Genomic DNA, 20214 nt, shown 5'->3' with positions numbered 1-20214 from the left:
TCTGGCTGTAATGACAGATGTTTGGTTTTTATAGCCAACTGGTTCTTGACATCGTGGCTATCTTTTCCTTTTGCGTGAGAGCAGTGGACGATCCAGGCCTAATTCTGTGTACAGAAATGCAAGCTTGAGCGCTTCCTGTTTGCAGAAATAAGAAGAAAAAAATATCAGAGACATGAACTTTGATAAATTTGGGCAGAAAAAGTAAAATATGACTATAGTAAACTTAACATACACACATTGCCAACTCTACCGGGTGGAAAAGCTTGAAATATTCTTTAAGATTTGGTTGAATGAAACGCTACTTTTAAATTGAAAATATTTGCAACTTTTTAGAAAATACGTTTTTATAAAAATGAGGGATTCTAAAAACTTTTTACTACCTTTTAAAGCCACTTCTAACAGAATGAATGCCTATTTCTGTCATACTGGCATGAACTTTATTCTAACCCAAACCATCTTAAATTCACTCTGAATTATACTTCTGAGGATCTGTCCATCAATGTCAGCCCATCTGTTGTGTGACCACAGCTTTGGTAATGGTTAGTTCCTACTTCTATTACAAATTATGTGGTTTAAGTAATATAAACGGAACAGTTTAATGTATAGGTATAGACATTTGGCAAACAAGGTTGTTCAGTAGACAAGTTTATAAATGAAGACCATTAAATATATTACATTTAATGGGTTTAAGGACTCATTTTTGATAAGTACATTCAAAACTTTGCAGGCTCATCAGAATATCTGAAAAATGCACCAGTTTTTCCAAAAAGAAGGTCTGACTAAAGACGTGAAAAGCTTTGCATTTTTCCTATTTGGTGTAATATACAATCATCAAAGGGTTGCAAGGGGGTGTGGTGGTTAGCATTCTCGCCTCACAGCAAGAAGGCCCCGGTTTGAATCCTAGCTGCGACCTTACTGTGTGGAGTTTGCATGTTCTCCTCATGCATGTGTGGGTTTTCTCCGGCTTCCTCCCACAGATCAAAAACATGCTGTCCCTAGGTGTGAGTGGTTATGGGGCCCTGGTCCCAACAGTAGCTGGGATGGGTCCCAGCAGCCCCGTGACCCAGAAAGGCATTCAGTGGGTTTGGAAAACGGATGGATGGCTGGATGGAAAACCAGCCCCTAGTGGTTACTTCATGAACTGCACCTAACTTCATTTTCTTTCATTTTCAAACTTCAATCACAAAGTCAAGAGGTTATGGCTTCATAAAATCTCACTTATCTACAGTCTGTTTACAGTCTTGAGAATTTCTTACCTCCATCAGCATCTGCTCATAATCTTCTGGTCCGAGGTGATTTGCTCCTGGTTGGACATTTAAGACTATGTTTGGTGCACGTTCTAAAGAAAGAGACAAAAAAGGAAGGCAACATGAAAGAACACAAAAGAAGATTTCTTTTAGATACTTCAAACGTTCTTCCTATAGCCTACACACAAATCTCCTTTTAGCCAACTCTGCTTTAGTCTCCTTTTCCTTAATTCCCCTATCTGATACCACACTTGCTCAAACCCTCGTCTCTACGGCTTGAACTGTTTCACAAGAGCGGCCTTGACCTTGACAGGTCCCAGTTTGTGTGTCTAATCTCCTGCTCTGATACACTATCTTTTTACCATGCTAATGGACCTGCCCACCCAGCTGGATGTGTCTATGCCATCAGCACTTTATCAAGACTCTGGAGAATAGACGGAGACAGATCAGGAGAGTTTTGCACACATGCACACACTCAGAGAGTGTAATGAACAACAGAGGCGAGAGACTGTGAAGCACACAGAGATAATGTGTGTATTCAAAATAGGGAGAGAAAGAGGAGTGTAAATGAGGAGCACCTCCAAAGTGGTGAAGGAAGATTATAAGAGAGGGTGGGAAAACGCCTGGGGAAATGAGAGCAATTAGCGGACGCTCTAACGCACACAGGCTTTACCATAAGGTGACCTATGCTATATTTCTGAGACGCATTCAGTGCATCTGTTAGCGCTGCCTCTCCCACATGCACACTGACACCACTATTAGGAGCTGACCCTGTACTATTAGAACCTCTACCAATGCAGGCAACATATCCAGAATAAAACGTGAAACCCATGCTGAGCTGGATGTTCCAGCTGGAATTCAACTAAACAACAGTTTTGTAAAATACTGTCTTGGGAATGCACACAATTCTGCCTAGACCTTTTTTTTTTTGCAGTATTTGATGTACTTCACACAGAGACGCTCAGCAGGTGATACCTTCTTCCAGATGATCAAAATGTGCATCTAAATCAGCTGTACTCAAGACCCACTCTGATCAAAATTGTTCTTGTAGCATTTTTCTCATGATTGAGGACATGAATAAAGAAAATTAAGCTAACAATTGCATTTCTGAGCATTTCTTTTTTCAAATCCTTGTGAATCAGGAGGTGACAAAACAAATGCATATTTATAGTTAAAAGACCACTGGGAAAGCTTTTAGAAAAGATCAAAATGTGATTAGAGTGGGACTTTAACTTCAAAAAGTTTATTTCAGAATGTGAAATTCATGTATCTGCCTTCTTTTCACATATGTTGATTTTATTCATTTGGATGTGTGTAACCTAAAGATAAGGAGAAACTTTACTTAATTTTTTTTTTTAATTGAAAGGGTGCTGAAAAGTAACACGTTAATTAAAAATGCAGTGGAGCAACAGCAGGAAAGAACATGGTTGTGTCCGAATTCCCACCCTAATCCCTACTAAAAAACTTTATAGTGCGGGACTATGTAGCGCATTGGATTTTAAAAGAAATTCGGACACCACGCTCACCACTGCCTTCTGAAGATTGAAATGTTATTTTATTTAAAAAATACATGTAAATACATTTTCTTTGCAAAAATTGTTCAAATGCAAAGCATTGTGGTCTATATATTCGACAATCTAGTGGTCATTATGCATGCTGGTTTTTCGCAGAGACTTCTGGGAAATTTCTAGGGCACGCTATTTTGGAATTGTGGATTGGGACAGCACAACAAAATGGCGAACGCACTATATAGTGCACTATGTAGTGAGTAGTGAAGGAATTCAGACACAACCAGAGCCTTGAAAACACTACTGATTGGAAAAGCTTTAATTCAATTTAAATTCAATTCAATTTTATTTGTATAGCCCAAATTCCCAACAACAGTTGTCTCAGTGGGCTTTGTACCGGTATTTGTAAAGTAAACATACAATCAAAACGATCATAAATGAATAGAATTCAATAAGAAACTACTAAAGTTTAACTAAACAGACTAAACTAAACTGGCACCCCTACACTTAGACCCCCTTCGGGGTAACGAAAAACTCCTAAAAAAACGGAATCCGGAAAAAACGAAGAAACCTCAGGGGTGTCCACATGAAGGAGGGATCCTCCCCCAGGACAGACGGGCAATTTACTTTAGACTGAACCTCAAGCACCTCTTGTCTTGACTTGGCTCAAACATCTGAAAAGTCGACTATGGATGACTCAATATGTGGAGCGTGGACATACCTGGCTTTGGATTGCTGCTAATGTGTGTGCCTATGGCTTTTTTCAGCAGATCTGTGTATTTGAGGACACCAGCAAGGGGAATTCTGGGATCCTCCCTGTAAGTTGTTAGCAGCATGGATGGATAGTGCTGTCACACAAAAAAAAAAAATGTTGTAAAGCAAATCTGCATTTTAAATTAATTTTTTAGATTAGTTTTAGATCTGGCACGGCACGCAAACAAATGTACAAACAAGACATATAACAAAAATAAATTGGTATTTTTCTGTGTACAAACCTGAGGAGTAATATTTTGAAGAGGACAATAGGAAGCAAGAAGCTGTCTGTGCTTTACGTTTCCCACTGCGTCCCCCCATTCATCTCTATCTTCTAAAGTTAAAGGCAAGTCGAGATTCTCCATAGACCCTAAAACATCCAGAAAAGGAGCCTAAGAATGGAAGAGAAACGTCAAATGTTTTTAAAAAGTGCAAAAAATTGACAAATTCTACTTTCAAAACATGGACATCTATTATTTTATAAAGAAGCTTAGTGCTGTTTATGATTCTTAAAAAAAACATCCTCCAACAAGCAAGCAGGCAGCTCAGCATCTTACCTGCAGCAGGACAGCCTGCATCAAGTGTGGGTCTCTGTTGCACAGAGCTCCCACCGGCACGGCTCCAGCACTGTGGGCTGTTAGGGCTGTAAGTGAAGGAGCAGAGACCCCTAAAGAGAAAAGGTGATGCAGACAGGTTTGGAGATCCTCCACCCCCTTCAGCTTCCCTTCCACACGTGCCTGTCTGTGCCAGGAGAGACCACGCTCACCTCCACCTCTAAAAACAACAGAATAATAATAAAGACAACCAGAGTTGCATTAAACATATCTGAAATATTCTGCTGAAAGACAGACTAACAGTCACTCTCAGATCTCAAAATGTTATGCCCTCCAGCACACTATATAGCAATGATATCACACTTTCAGCTACATTGAATCCAAATAATGTTAGAAATTGTTATCAGTAAATGCTCTTTGTAGTTTTATAGTAGCTGGAGAAGTGGCCCACTACCTGATGTGGCAGTAGGCCAAAGCCCAGCCGTGTTCCAAAAGCAGCCTTTTTCCTGGGCAGAATTCCATGTTAAGATCCCGGCCATAAGCTCCATAGACGTGAACCAGCAAAGGAGCTTTGCTCAAACCCTTCACAGGCACAGCATGAAGGAGTGTCACTGGTACCAATGTGCCATCCTACATGACATGGAAAAGAGTATCTTTGAGGGATCAAATGATTGGTATTATTATTGATAGATTTAATCTGCTTTTGACATTCGGTGAAACTGTTTGCAGACTGCTTCACTGTGTTTCTTAGGGTACAGCTAACTCACTGGGCTGCAGACCTCCAGGCGAGTGGTGAAATACTTGGCTTGTTTCTTTGTACTGGAGCCATCCCTGCCTGATAAAAGCAGCCTGTTGTCAGGATGCAGACAGCAGGACACTGGAGGCTGGACTGGAGATGAAACCAGGAATTCCAAAACGTTTTGTTGTTCCTCCGCCATGCCAGGTTTCTTGGTTTCAATGGCACAGACCCAGGAAGGGAGCTAAACACGAGTGTAGACATAAAAGTAAAATATGCAAAATAAAAGATATATTAAGCAGCATAAATAAAGAACAATAAGACTTTATTTTTCCTATAATGTATCCTTCCATCCCATACTGACCTGTACCACATATGCTTCTTTGGGATGGGTCAGTGGTACCACAATCAGAATCAGTTCATTGGTTGATGTTGTTGCAATCAGCACACAGTGGTCTCCAATCACTTCCATATCTTTGATTACAGTCCCAGGGTCGGGGACAAATATAGGGACCCAGGAGGCCATGGATGGCTCTGACACAGGGGCCTGCAACACCTAGTGATTAAAAAGCAAATATGAAGATAGAACATAAAAGCAAAATATAATATTTTATGAGAGACTGTAAAATCCTCACAGAGCTGGAATGATTTTTTTAACTGACAGTTCTTCTCTACTTTTGTTAAAATGCTGTCAAATGCTAAAAATGTATGAGTAACTTACCCGGGTTTACTTTCACAAAGAAAAAATCATTTATTCCAAACATTTTTACATTTTTTTGTTTAATAATCACATTTTTTTGGGGGAAAAACGATGGGGTTTACTCTCAAAACACTAGCGTACCTGATATTCCTGTCCTGGTCCTGTGTTTGCCAGTATAATGAGCCATCTTTTCCAATGCTCCAGGAAAAACAGCAGGTCCTGCTGGCGAGGCTGAACAACAACAGGCTCTAACTGGGAATTTTTCACGTCACATAGAAGCACCTCTGACTTGCTCCTGCTGCTGCAGTTTATGGTCAGGATTTGGCGGTTTCTTGACAGAGCAACTTCAACAAACACACTGGGGGGAAATTTGGAGTTTGAAATAATCATTCTTGGAATTCAAATGTGATTTTAATGCCATGTTGTTCATGCATACTCAGGCTCAGCTTCCTCGTACACACAGGTAATCCTGTTTCCGCTGGACGTCACGTCCAGACGAAATACAGCTCTGGAACGCAGGCCTTCCATGGTGGTGTAAAATAGGACGTCGTCTGTAGCCCACTCTTTACCGGTGCAAGTAAAAACAAGAAAACTGAACTATATAATTGAATCTAATAGTCAAACTTACATTTTTAAAAATGCATAATATTTAAAAAATAGTTACCAAAACTGCAGACTCTTTCTAGTGTGGCTATGATATGTTGGGTACTCGGAAGATTCCTTTTTTTAAGTCTCACAACCACAAACCTGTTATCAATCACAGCAAAATGGTTTACTTGTTAACTTATGGCATAAAACTATCAACATTCTTAAATGCAAACAAACTCCATGTTTCCTTACCTCATATTCTGTCCGTGGCTGCATTTCAGTGAAGCTGCAAGGTGCTTTTCCTGAGGGGACAGACGCATCCTCTGCACTGTCCACTGAAACTTCTGCCTCCTCTCTGTTTGCATCTGATCTTCCCCTCCTAATGTTTCCTTTATATCCAGTACTTGCTCTGGAACTGGCACATCTATAACACATGCATCAAAAAATATATGAGTAACATAGATAGCAGCAAAAAATGGGAACGGATATTTCAATTTCATTAATGTTGCACTAAAATATTTCTGCTGCAGAGTTTCTAAACAAATAACTATGATAAAGTTAGGTTTTCTGCTTACTGCCTTTCTTTTGTATTCTGTGGATGCCATCATTCTGGGTGAAATAATCATAATCATGTCCACAGACCTGGAAGACGAGAAACAACAACAAAATAAAAATAAAAAGGGGACTTTTGCTAATTTAAGGTAAAGCCTTTTAAATTCTATCAGTCATTTCACAAAGAAAGTAAACCGATCTTTACACAATAAAAGGTTAATTTTGGGTTCCTTCCCAACAGGAACCAAAACCAACCAAATCATTTATATTTCTTTGAATTATAATTTTTTTTAACATTCAAAACCACAAGATTTAGCTGAGATCCAGAGTAAACAACCGAACTTACCACTGAGTACTGTGGTATGTGGGAAAATTGGTGGTACTTTTCCTTCAGTCTTCTGGTAAAATAGCCTTGTAAATCTCTGTATTTCTCAGTGCTGTGACTGAAATATTCAGCTGATGAAGGTTCCTAGAATAAAATCAGATTTGGAAATGAATGGAGAGCAAGCCTGAGTTTCAGCTGTGATGGCACTTGTTGTTATGATGCTTGTTTTATGCCTCAGTATTGATCCACAAACACCATGGTGACAAGCAGACAACAAAGAAAAAAAAGAGGATTGTTCACCTTGTTCATTACATCCACAAAAAGAAAAATGTAAATTTATCACAGATGTTTAAAATAAATATCTGATGTTTTCACTAAAAAGTGCCCTAAAACTAAAAATAATGGAAAGCATTCATATCATGAGAAGTTTTCAGAATCAGTGTTGCAATAAATATTAAATTAGTCAACCAATACTTTTAATCTTGTTTTAAAACCCTGTCAACAGTCAGTTATAGTAACCAGCAGGTTTAAATTGAAGTAAACAATACACCAGCTGAGGGAACAAATACATTGTGATTGTCACTGACCGATGAGCAGGATCGTTGCGCAAATCCGATCATCCGCGTTTTTAGTTTACAAAAAGTAAACTCCGCAATTTGTCCCCAAGAACGTTTAAAGAAACGACCTGACGAGCCCATCAGAGACGACAAACCGACCATCGTTTACCTATAAACTAGTTTTGATAGCAAGCCTGTGTCTAACAAATGTTTACATTTTTGTTGGAAAAAATTGTTTCGTATTTTAACATTAAGTGTTTGAATTGTTGCTGTAAACCTAACATTTGGTCTTATATTAAAGATAAAATGTTATTTTGAAGCTAATATTCACTTTCCTGCACATGTGCAACGCAAAGCCTGCTCGCTGACGTAATCAGGTTAAAACTAGACAAAAACAATCGAACCCGCATCCACGCTCGATTCGGTGAAACTGAAAATCCGACGCAGTGACTTCGGCAATCTACTACAATGTCTGGACAAGCAGAAGTGTACGGAAGTAGCGTGCTTCAAGAGGGTGTAACAGGTGAAGCCGAACCTGCTGCCTATTTTTTTTTGTTCCAGCGGTTCTAAAATAAATGTTTGTATATATATTTTTGTATCACATAAATGTCGAAACTGTGAACACACCGTACTTTAGGATTTGGTAATAGACATATCTCCGTTCGAGCGTTTTCATACGATGGAAAGGAATTGTACCACAGCAGAAAAAAGAAAGCCGGCTTCACCTTTGAGGAGAAAAAGCACAAATGCAGATACCTGCTCGGCGAGGGCGGAAACCTGTGATGCTAACGATGTTGCTCGTGCCAGGTGGACTCTGCTCAGACAGGTGTGTTATTGTTTTCACCCAATAAACCTGATTTTAAACATTTTATCTCTGCAGCCCAGGAATGCTCACAGGTCCTTTTTTGAGTTTGAAGTATTTGCTTTTATGATCAAGTCAAGTCTTTTTCTGTGTCTTTGTCTTAAAATTTGCAGTCAAAACGAATAATTTAATGTCAAAAATTGTCAATAAACTGCTTAAAACAATTTATTGAGACACAAAATGGTGTTTCCAATGTAAAAGTAATGTAAAAAAGAGGGCTTTTATTTTTAGACCCGACACAGTAATATAATCCTGCAGATAAAACAACAGGAAGCAATTTTGTGCAAACCTCAAACAATAAGTTTAATTTAAAATCCCAGACATCAAGTCTAAGTCCCTTTCTGTGCTGTAGCTACAAAAAAAGCCCAGAGATGTGCTGTTCAGTACCAAAAAGGTACTGTTGGACAACTTTGTGTGATTGTGTTGAATCTGATCTGATTGGGTAAACAAAAATCTTTGAATGAACAGTTGTAATTGTGAACAGGATTTGCTCCTCTTGAGGTTTGCATGATACAAATTATGGATTAAATGGGAATAACAACTGCTCTTCAATTTACAAATATTTTCCCATGTTGTTTAGTATTTTTTTCATTTAAAGACTTCAGTGAATCTATATTGATTTAACAATTTTCAAAGATGTTTGTCCTTCTATTAGATCCTCTATTTAACTCGCACAAATAAAAAAAAGACAGATGTAACAACATGAAAAAATATTTGTTATGTCATTATTATTTGATACAGTGAAACTTAGATGGTTAAAAAAGGCAGGGAGATTGTTGTCTATTTTAACAGTCAATGAAAAACAGATTCCTGCTTTTGTTTATTAAGGATGCAAATGTGATTGTCTTAACTGTGTTTCTTTGTCAGGTGCTGCGTCAGAAGCAGTTAGAAAGCCCAGAGATCCAACAGGTGTCTGTGCGCAGGTTCGCCACCTTTGACCTTTTCAGCAGGGAACTTCTTGAGGCAAAAGATGTCTGTGATACCTCAGATGCCCAGTGGGTGGAGTACAGAAGTGTACACTTTCCTGAGTACAGTGCCTTACTGAGGTATTCCTCCTGATTTTTAAGTTTCACACATGAGTTGATGTTTTGCTTTTCGTACCAAATTTTTTAATGTTGAAGTATTCACTGGATACATTTCAACTTGCTGCTTTTCACTTAAAAGGAAGGTCAAATTTGGGGTTGTTGGGGGTATCAGTGTGCTCTTCAAACATAGTGCTAATATAATTGGGGATTGAACCAGCAACCTTGTGTTTGAAACCCATGTAATGTAAGAGTGCACCTTGGAATCAGATGTGTTGGATAAAAAGGTGATAATAATAATAATAATGGATTGGATTTTTCTGCGCTTTTCCAGACGCTCAAAGCGCTTACATTGTGTCCATTATTCATTCACTCCTCATTCATACTTGGTGATGGTAAGCTACTGATGTAGCCACAGCTGCCCTGGGGCAGACTGACAGGTGGACAGGAAAAGGTGTTGGGTAATTAAACATTAGAAATACTTTCCAAAATCTCATGGGATTTTTAATCTTTTGGTATTTTATGCTTTAAAACAAATTGCTTTATGTGTTATATTGTTAAGAAAATAAAATTAAAAAACATTTGTTGCACATTTTCCCCAATGAGTCCAGAAAAAAAATGCTAACTGAGGTGCAAAATATAATCTTTTGGAGTTTAAAAATTACTCTGTTTGACTTAATTTTAATCTTTTCTGTCTCCAATCTACTCATTGTAAAATACATTTTCAATTGTTATATATTTTTTTATGTTTTCAAACAGCTATAACCATTCTAACATGTTTTGTAATTTCTATTTTATTTCTTATTTGTATTTTTTAGGGATAACCTTGGGCCAGTTAGAGTTAATGAAGTGCTCAACAGTTTTGACAACACTGGCAATATCTGTGAGTATATATTTGAACATCACAAAATAATTGGAAGCATTCATGCAAACATGTCAGCAGTGAATGTTTGACTTTATTTACGTTTTTTAACCGTGCCACATATTGACTGCTTGATCCCATCTCATCAAAAAAACTGCATTTGTTTGCTCTTTATTCACTTGACACCAGTTTGAATCCTTTTCAAGTTTTTGCTAATAAATGAAGGGCTTGCAGTCCATAAAAAAACATTTTACAGTTGTGAAAACATAGGTTTTCTTGACTTTTTTGTGCTCAACATATAGTCATGGTAATTCAGATCAAGTTTTTACTGGTTTAAATTTGTTTTTGGAAATTTCATGTGGTTTAGATGATTCTGCAGGTGTTCATTACTTTCCTTTTTTCAAACCCTCATTTAGGGGTAGGACCAGTTTTGCTCCTTTAACCGGCCTTGCAAAGTAACTTGAGTGAAAGAGAAAATATCAAAACAAAGACTAGTAGAAGATGGCAAACTATAGATACAAGCACTGGCATTTAACATGCCTTTGTTCTTTGAATAGATTTGGAAGTCGGAAACCCTTCTAAATTCACATGATTTATTTTTAAGAAATAGCTAGGGATGTATGTCAAAAAATTCATATAGTATCATACCTTCCTGACTATCAGCAATGCAAATGTGTCCTTTTGGTATCAACAGAGGACACATTTGGAACTTTTTAATAATACTATGATATGTAGGGGTGGAACTCTGGTAATTGTAGTTTTTGGTGGATTTAAAAAAAAAGATTTGACTTGACTTTTTTTGTAGTCAAGAGGAAAAAAATGATCCTAGAGTGCAGCTTGCAAACAGTACAACTGCCTTACATTATTTCACTGCTGTATATAGTACTGTAAAGGATAAAGATGATTCAAAACCATTATTAAGGGAAATATTTACTTGGTTCTGTCCTCTCCTTAAAGATGAGTTGCTTTCCCCTTTATTAGTCAGTAGTTGTGGATTATTCTTTTTCTTCCCCCACCGTCACTAGATTGGTTGGAGGTTTAGGCATAGAGTTAACCAGCCAGATGGATTATTGGTTCACAAAGGAGAGTTTCGTTGCTAGAGGCCACTCCGTTAAACACTGGAATCACAGTTAAGTCAAAACAGCTTAGTGGCGTCTCTCTTTCCAAACTGCTTGACTGGCTAATCCCTTATATTTTTAAGAGGACAACAGGATCAATAATTGTTTTGATCGGTGGGCAAAAAGGAGAGGGGGACATCCTTTTCTCCCTCTTTTGTCACCATCGTGGGTTTGATGGCTCTCAGTGAGTTTCTGTTACCTCATCCACTCTGCCCTGAATGATCTTTCTCAAACAAAATACAAAGTAATGAGTTTTTTTTTTAAAAAGACGCTCTTCCTCATATAAGACATCTGGACGACCTCACCCCCTAGTTGACATTCCTCTCTCTCAATTTGCACCCCCACCCCCACCCCCACCACGCCCCTCATTTTCTTTTCCACTCTTCCATCCCTCTCAGCTGGAGTCATGCTTGGCCAGATGGGTAACAGAGTTCCTGACTTGACCGGTGGATTAGCACAGCCGGAGATGAGAGCATAGAGGAAGGGAGAGGAGAATAGGGGGAGTAGGTGGGTGGGCATGCCAGAGGTGAAATGTACGTGTATGTGTGCAGAGCCACTAGCTAGGGAACCTCATTCCTCAAACAATGGGCCAACCATCTCCCTCCTGCTCTCTGTCTCATGTTTGGGACTAGTAATGCGTGAGATCAATTAGGACTGGTTGAGAGGAGGCTCTGAAAAGGCCCAGAGGTGACCCTGTCAGAGCTGAAGGGCATATTGGAGGGTGGTGGAGGAGGGCGCCACGGAAAAAACACCTTCAAACGCACAAAATTCCGCATGATGACCAGTCTAAAGTTAAAAACGTACGGCTGGGAACAAGGCGTATAGTGATTTATTGCTACAATCTTAATGCCACCTACTCCACCGTTACACCTTCTCCACCTTTTCTCCCGTCCTGATAATCCTCCACCCCTGAGGCGTAGACAAGCCCAGTTCCTGGGGGTCCTTGTCGTCTTGAATAGCAGGCTAAAAAGCCTGGCTGGATTAGTCCACTGCATGCAAAATGTGTGGACTCAGCTTAAAAGTGCCACCCCCTCTCAGCATGACCCCCTCTCCAGCAATTGTTTGTTTCACAAGTGTGCATGTACACGAACAATGTGCAGTTTCTTAAGTTGAAGCTAAGCTGGAGTCACTGGTTTCATTTCAAGCCCAGAGGATCAAGCACAACATTTTAATGAAGATTTTAGGAAGTGGGGAGTGGATCTCATCCCAGAAAGGGTTGCACCACAATTACGTCTATTTGGGATGTTAACAGTCTGGATGTCCAAATGTCCTGTGTGTGCATCTCAACCAAGAATGCAATTTATAGAAGAACATAGTTTAGAGCAAAAATAAGCAAATAAGAAACTTTATTTTTCTTTAGTTATTAAATCAGCAGCTTCTGTAGAAGTAAGGTGCTGTGGAGAGCTCTTCTCAGTTAAAGTTTGCCCTTTGACATTGACTTGCATATGCAGGTGTGCTGATAAACTCACATCAGAACTATGTATGAACTTAAACCTTTACCTACCTCGATTGATTCCCTTTGTCCTAAACATATAAATATGTTTACATTCTAGAATTGTAAACATATTTGACTGGGTTATATGTCCTAACAATGTCAACATTGAAGCTGTTTTAATCTTGACGGCTTTGTGTGTCTTTGTGTAGTACGTTATGTTACTTCTGTTCACGAAACGTGCAATATAAATAAAGCTGCCTTGTTTTGCTTGAAAAGCTCTTTATGAGGTCAGTCATTAAACCAAAAAAGGGCCCTGATAAAGTAATGAATGTGAGAACAAACAGACGCACATCAATCCATCTTTCAGGCTTTCGCTCAAGAAAATTAACTTTCCACAGATTAATGCGTTGTGCCTGATTACTGAAAGAAAATGTATAAATGACTGGAATTGGCATATTTACAAATAAACATGGTTATTTCTTTGTTGCCTGTATTCAAATAAGCCACTTTGCATTTTTCTGTTTTTGGTTTCTGTGGTTTACAGGAGATGTACATGACGGAATAACAGAATTCAGAGAAAGTCTGACTCTCTGCCTTTTGTTATAAATGTCTTTTGAAACCAAATGTTTTTTAGAAGATAAACTTTACAGTAGTCAATATAATTCCTGAACAGAGGGAGGAGCTGTGTTGAATGGGATTTTGAACAAGTACTCTTCTTGTTTGCTTGTATTAGTTGCTCACTTAAAGCCTCAAGTGGAGCCTGTTACCGTAAAGATTTGAACTCTAGCTGCTTGCAGGTTGTCTCTGCAGACGGTTCTTAGTCTCGTTGGATAAAACATTTGACAGAAGTCACGTTGCCTTTACTTAAATTAGATTTGACATAAAAGTGAATTTAATCTAAACTTGACTCAATATTATGTAGAAAAAATCACAGCTTGACCAGATTCCAGTTTTTTTTGGGACTATTGCCTTTTAATTTAAAAGACTTCAAGATTTCCTTAAAGCTAAATGAAAGATTTTACATTTTAAATTACTTGGTCAAAGTCCCATTGTACTCATCTGGTCCTAGTGCTAATAATAATTTTCAGATTAGACTTTATCTCTTTCAGATTTAGTTAAAAATATTTGATCTTCAGATTTGTGACCGTTGTCTGAGATTTGTAGGAATGCTTGTTTCCCATTCGTGTTGGAATTTCAGGATGCTGCAGAGCCCCCTTTGAATGAATCCTATTAAAACGGGTATCATGAATCTGCCCCTGCTGAAAAAATGATGCAGTTCTAGTGTCTGCTCGTTTGAGGGCGATGTTCTCATAAACCATCTCTAACCAGGAAGCAAAAAAAGTATAAAGAAGAAAAACATGCCAGTACCTTTTGAATCTAATAATAGCCCCCCCAGTTGCAACAAGCCTCACTACTCCAGGATTTACTCCTTTTTTGTCTGCTTCTGCTCCCCTGGCCCATAGTACGTTCACACTGATGTAAACTGCACCTAAATCTATTTGGAAGAGAACCAACATCCAAGAAAAAAAGAACAAAGACTTCTCTAGTGGGCCAGGATTTGCTTGCTTAGTTGGTACCAGATTTGAGGTCAGTTTTTCCGGACGTACCAAACCAAAAACCCCAACCCTGTCGGTTGTGTGCTCTGAAAGGGTCCTGTCAAGGGCTTGATGGCTTTGGAGGATTCTTTGGTCTGTGAAGTGACAGCTCTTTGTCTATTAAAGATAACAAATAGTGACTGATCTTCAAAAACTAGCAAATACTAGAACTAGTAATCCAACTTTATAGCCTTGTGTGATTTTGTTTTGACAAGCCATAATGTCTTATTTGATTTGATAAAAAAAAAATGAGAATGATTTCTACGTGAAAGCGTTACAAGAGAGGGTTCGCTTTAGGTTTGTTTATGATTATTTTAGCCATAGTTTTAAAACGGCAGAAAAGGCAATAAAATACCATCTGAAGTGATGAAAACCTGGCAGTGTGTAATAAAACGCCACCAATCCTAATGAGACCTAATAGAGCCTCTTCAATCCAGCTGTCAGTGTGTGAATGGGTAACAGGCTTTCAGGCCTTCAGTCATCCCGATTATCTCCTGCAGACCTCACCTATCACCCCCACTGGTAAATGCTTAAAGCCCTCACTGTTAGAGGCAGGGAGCTGATCATTTCTGTTTTGGAACCTGATTTTACATGTTTAGTTTCTTGACAGAGGGATTTATTCATAAAGTTGAGCTGGTAATAGCTGGACAGGCATAAACTCCTTCTCGTACGACATAAACGCAAAATTGTTTTGTTATGGCGTCTCTGTAACGAACTTGGACAGGTATGTTTGTGTGTTTTCTGCTCAACCACATTTATTGTGTTGTAGTCTTCTTAGACCCCCTAACATGCCCCTCCCATAACCTCTCTTTTTTGCCAGGCCTTTAGCGCAGCCCTGTTTGCATAATTATGCTAATTTGTCAGTGCTAATTAGACCCTGTTAGACAATGGAGCTACACTGGGGGCTGGCAGGCACACAAAAATACACAACCACCCGCTTACTCACTGTTGTGTCAATGACAAGATTTACGCCCCCCCCCTCTGTGCTGTTTATGCTTTCTATAGAAATCATTTTCCACTGCTGCGCTGTGGACCACTATGCTCAGGTGTCTCTGATGATTCTGATGTCAAATGGTGGAAATGAAATCCTAGCAAATGAGTCTGCCTTTTTACGGTCTAGTTCCAGCTCCTAAATGGTTATTCGTCTTGGCTGAGCCAAATATCTCCGATCAAAGCGTGATATGTTTTCGTCCTCTTTTATCTTTTAAATAAAACTTTGTACATTTGGATGTCACCTCATGATTGAGCTCAGTTTGCTCTCTTTAACCAGATTTAGAAGCTCTAGGGTCTGGACTAAAACAGCAACAACACATTTTTTTTGAAAGGATATTTTGATTTCAGTACTTTTAAAGCACATGCCTAATCTAAACAAATTAAGCCTTAACAGCAGTTTTAATATGGAAAAATAATTAGCTTTAAAAATGTGAATACAATAATATTCTTAGATGTCATAATCCTCTTTCTGTTCCTGGATTGCTCAAGAGAAATCATCTAAAAAGCCACCCTTGGCAACACGTGTCCAAGCAGCCACTTCCAATGAAAAGTCTTTGTGAACGTGTGTTTCAGGCTTCCGTCATCAGAACTCTTGCATTTGCGTGTTTCCACAAAGTTTCTATGACTGTGTTTGAGCTATACATCTAAAACACACATCTACTGGACGCAGGTTAAAAGATGAACTTTGACCAATCAGGGACTCAAATTTAGAATTGCTGTATGAATGGTGTCTCCTGTAATTCATGGAAGTGCCAGCCATTTGAAAATTGATCATGGAGGAGATATTAATAATTGCATTTTATTTGAAACCAAGTCTTTCATATATCGCAATACAGCCGTGAAAGAAAAAGGCCTGATGCAAGATTCGCAAGATTTGTACCACCTTTAACATTTCACCAAGTCTCTTCCAGCTGTAGGTGGAGGACATGTGCTAAAAGAATAATAATAAAAAGCCCCTTCCTGCTTGTCCAGTGTGAAGGCCATGGGCTAAACGCTCATTCTAGCACTTAACCCGCATTTATTCCGTTCTTAAACAGGCATCACACACCCGGTGTGTTCGAGGCTTGACAAATTACGGCAATCTTTAGAGAAGCTTTGTCACTCCACTTTTGTTGACTGTGATTACGTTTTTTTTTAAATCAATCATTCATTCATTTTCTATTCCGTTTGATCCCTTTCGGACAACCTGGACAGGTCGCCAGTCTGTCACAGGTCATATTCTTTATTTTTATTTTTTATTTTTTTACAACAAATAAATTCTCAAAATAATATCCCAAAAAATGCAACAACATTATGGAAAACCCAGATTAATGCAAGCCTATTATTTATCCACTAAGCATAACACGACAGTAGCACAGTATGTGTGTGGATGTGGCTTTGTGCGTGGCTGTGTACATGTGAAGTGTGCATGTCACTTGCAGTGCAAGAGTGGGGGCTGGAGACACTGCAAGCAGGGCTGAGGTAGCTTGAGGGCACATTGAAGGAGTCGCTGGTTGACTTAATTGAAAGTAATTGATTGTTGCTTGTGTAGACTTGTCTCTTCCATCCGTTCACGGGAGGAAAACGGGACAGATGAAGTTGCCTGCAGTAACATTGGTTGTTGGAAGCTTTTTGACACTCGAGAAACAAACAGTCACAGTGCTATATTTAAGTCCAACTTGATGCTAATGTGGAGATGCAGACATAAACGCTTTGGTGTATGCACACAAACGTGCGCGCGCTTGCGTCCCCTGCAGTTAACCTTCATTATGACTCCGAGCACAATGGGGTAGAAAGGTGAGCTGGGTGTAGCTTTGCTCCCAATTATAGTGGTCAGTTAATTATGTGAATTTGTGACTGGCTGCAAGTTTGTGTCCAAGTCTCCAGATGCGTGTGCATTTGTGCTCTGTTACCAGTGAGTTGCCGGGGATTAAGTTCAGGAAATGAGTGGAGCGTTAAAAGGTGCTTCCCTGCCCAGTGCTTTTGCTTTGTCACCATTGCTAATACTCAACTAATTACAAGGACATACTTTAACAGCAAGCTAAGCTATAACCCTCATGTCTCTGCCTCATTCCTTCCTCTTCTTAGTTTACTCTTTCACCCTAGAATTTGGGGGTAAAATGAATGAGATAGAGAGGGAGGCTAAAAAACGTAATAACCCCCCCTCCCTCACTAAAAGCTCACCCTCCCTCTGGACAGATACAATTATTGGATTTTTTTCCATTTAAGTCACCCAACCCATGTATACCCCTTCTTGAAATGTCCCCTATGGTTTCTAAGCTTAGTATAGAAGGGCTACTTAGACTACCTGAAACACACACACACGCATGCACACACACACTGAAATTGTGTTTAAGAATGATTTTAATTGTCATTAATCTCTGATAAAGTAGTATAACTAAATAAGAAGGTTATTTCACAAGCATCAACTTATATAAATGTGCTAAATATAAGAAAAGGTGTGACTTTTGAATGTAAAAGACACTTTTGCATTGTTTTTATGGCGTGACAACTAGGACTAAGAAAAACGATGCCATGACTATACGAATCGTGATACATGAACAAATAGCAAATAGCTTAAAAATACTCAAAATGACTCTCGTCTACATAAGAGATGGGCATCTGACATAAAAAGGCTCTATTCGATTGGTCAATAACGTGAAGAGGCCCATCCAATTGATCAAGTTGCCATGAGATTGTTTTAGCATGTATATAAACATTTAAGATAACCATTTATCGCATATTATGTGTATCACACAGGCTGATATCACAGTGACGATACATTCCTATTTATTGAGCAAGCCTAGTGATATCTCTTTGTAATTGTATAGGTATGATTGGCTTTTTGTCACTTATGTTCATTTTACTCTTTTAAAGTTCTACTATGTGTAGCATGAATGCAGACACATGTTTGTGTGCAGTTTAGTTCCATTTGCGGGTGATATGTGTGTTTGGTAATTAATTTGGTTGGCTTCCCACTTGTGTGCATTGAGTGCAGCACTGTTTACTTTCAAAAAAGACGAGTGCATGGGTGTGTTAGTTTATGCCCGTGCAAATCTGTTTGTGACAATCCCTAATGATGTTTAAAACAAATAGATGAGTAATGTGATTCGTGTGCCTGCCCCAATTGAATCAGCTATTACAAATGGTTGCTCGGACAAATGGGAATTGGCTACTGGAGCACTTTCATTTCTTAGCGTTTTTTTTGTGTTTTTTCCAAACAGCTTTGCTTGAGATGAAATAAAAAGAATAATACGGGTTTACTTTGGAAATATTTTTGCTTTGTATGAATCCAATTTTTCCAAACATTTTGCATTTTTTCTTTGTTTTTTTTAAATCTTTTTTTAGAGACTCATGCAAAAGGTGAATGAATTTCTGTCTCGTGTTTGATTTAAACACTTTATGAACAGCAGAATGATTGTAGTGGCTCTCACTGTGTCCATTTATTCTAAAATAGGAAACAACTGGGTGGGAAAGTAAAATATATATTTTTCTACAAAGTTACTGCTGGAGATTAATAAATCACTAGAGCACATAGGAATTATTGGTACTTGAGAGTATTTAGTCATAAAGCCCTCAGAGAGGCGGAGCAGCTGCTTGTCAGCCTTCAGCCTGTCAACATGTCTTTGTTGAATTGGCTAATGTGTTTGCTATTTAGCTGAAGAGCTATTAACTTGCTTTGTGACTCACTGTACAGCTTTAATGCACAAACTGCTAAAGTCACTTCTTCACTCTGTCAGCCTTTCTCTGTCTGGAGACTCTCTAAATGGCCCCACAGGGGCCCTTAGCTGTCAGTTTGGCTGTGCTAATGCTAAAGTAGGTGATGACAGTAATTGATGTGCTACATGCTAATGTTAGCAACTGGCCTCTGAGGGGGAAGTTAACAGTTAACTGTTTTCAAGTGCTCCCCCCTGAGAAAATGCCTAACTGCTCTGCTCTCTCTGGGGCTCTGAGCTGAGGAGGCTAAAGCGCTTTGATAACTGCTAACCTTTGACTGCTAAGCGAATATTCGGATTCATTTATCAGAAAATTTAATTTGCAGCCGTGAGTTTCCAGCTTTAACTGCAAAATACATAAGCGAAAACAGCTAAAATAAGTAAAATAAAGATACATTTCAACATTTTTACTAGAAGTTTAGTAAAATGAAAACCTTTCCAACCCATGTATCCTATAAAATGTGTTCACTTATTTTTGTGAAAAGAAAAACTAACTGGACTAGTGCCAAATTTCACTTGATGTGTTGTATTACAAGCGTTATTTAGTAAATTGTTTTTTATTTTCTTGTCCTATGCCTTCTGTGGTTTTGCTCCCTGCTTCACTCCCGCTCTCCTCTCGTCACCCACCAGTGATTGTGCAATCACCACCACAATCATAACAGCCCAGATTTTGTTAGTGTGTGACCACTGTAAGTCTGCACACAGACACACATACACGGTCCTACAGGAGGAATACAGTTGGAGCTTTTATGCCTCTTTCCCAAGTGGTTGTTTCTGAGCGCAGCCACAATGGAGGCCCTAATGTGGATTTGTTTAGAGAGCTGGTTAATTGGAGGAGGATGCTTTAATTGCACCTCTTTCATGGTGTGTGCATGCACTTGTTCAGATGTGTTTGTCACCTGGCCTTTGTTTGTGTGTCTGTGTGTGGGAAAACATGTGCTCTGCTATAGCTACTCTACACAAACACTATAAGCTACATAACACACTTGTGAAGGGCACAAAGTTCCCAAGCAAAGAGAAGGAGATGAACCAAGAGGAGTACATAAATAGTCCAGTTTTTTTATTTTGTACAAAACAAATATGCACAGTGTCTCCAACGCAACTTGGGTTTG

At 38.8% G+C, this 20214-nt stretch overlaps 2 protein-coding genes across 3 annotated transcripts in view; one reads left to right on the top strand and one right to left on the bottom strand.

Annotated features, from left to right (window-relative positions):
* Positions 1-12: 12 nt before the first annotated feature.
* On the bottom strand, positions 13-7897 carry prepl (prolyl endopeptidase like). Its single transcript, XM_011484305.3, has 15 exons — positions 7551-7897; positions 6985-7107; positions 6662-6728; positions 6339-6510; positions 6163-6245; positions 5935-6061; positions 5640-5856; positions 5163-5354; positions 4830-5042; positions 4517-4692; positions 4066-4282; positions 3751-3900; positions 3477-3603; positions 1257-1339; positions 13-135 (listed from the first exon to the last, which is right to left on the bottom strand). Exons 1-15 carry the CDS (start codon positions 7680-7682, stop codon positions 58-60), a joined length of 2157 nt encoding a protein of 718 aa, XP_011482607.1. The 5' UTR covers positions 7683-7897; the 3' UTR covers positions 13-57.
* Positions 7898-7994: 97 nt separating this feature from the next.
* camkmt (calmodulin-lysine N-methyltransferase) overlaps positions 7995-20214 on the top strand; it is a 108890-nt gene continuing 96670 nt past the window's right edge. The window contains exons 1-3 of one of the 2 annotated variants that reach the window (XM_020709441.2): positions 7995-8346; positions 9250-9428; positions 10223-10287. In XM_020709441.2, the coding sequence (XP_020565100.1) occupies positions 8200-8346; positions 9250-9428; positions 10223-10287 (391 nt within the window). In that variant the 5' untranslated portion in view covers positions 7995-8199. The remainder of the gene's footprint in view (positions 8347-9249; positions 9429-10222; positions 10288-20214) is intronic. The other variant, XM_004077290.4, reaches the window with a different exon arrangement.

The sequence above is a fragment of the Oryzias latipes genome, chromosome 15, assembly GCF_002234675.1.
Source record: "Oryzias latipes chromosome 15, ASM223467v1".
NCBI lineage: Eukaryota > Metazoa > Chordata > Actinopteri > Beloniformes > Adrianichthyidae > Oryzias > Oryzias latipes.
This window is presented reverse-complemented; position numbering and strand designations above follow the sequence as displayed.

Coding starts and splice junctions, on each gene's coding strand:
- prepl (XM_011484305.3), bottom strand. CDS start 7,682: ATGGTCGGTTTGTCGTCTCTGATGGGCTCGTCAGGTCGTTTCTTTAAA. Junction 6,062..6,162: donor AGAAAGAGTCTGCAGTTTTG/GTAACTATTTTT, acceptor GCACCGGTAAAG/AGTGGGCTACAGACGACGTC. Junction 5,355..5,639: donor GACCAGGACAGGAATATCAG/GTACGCTAGTGT, acceptor TTTAATCACTAG/GTGTTGCAGGCCCCTGTGTC.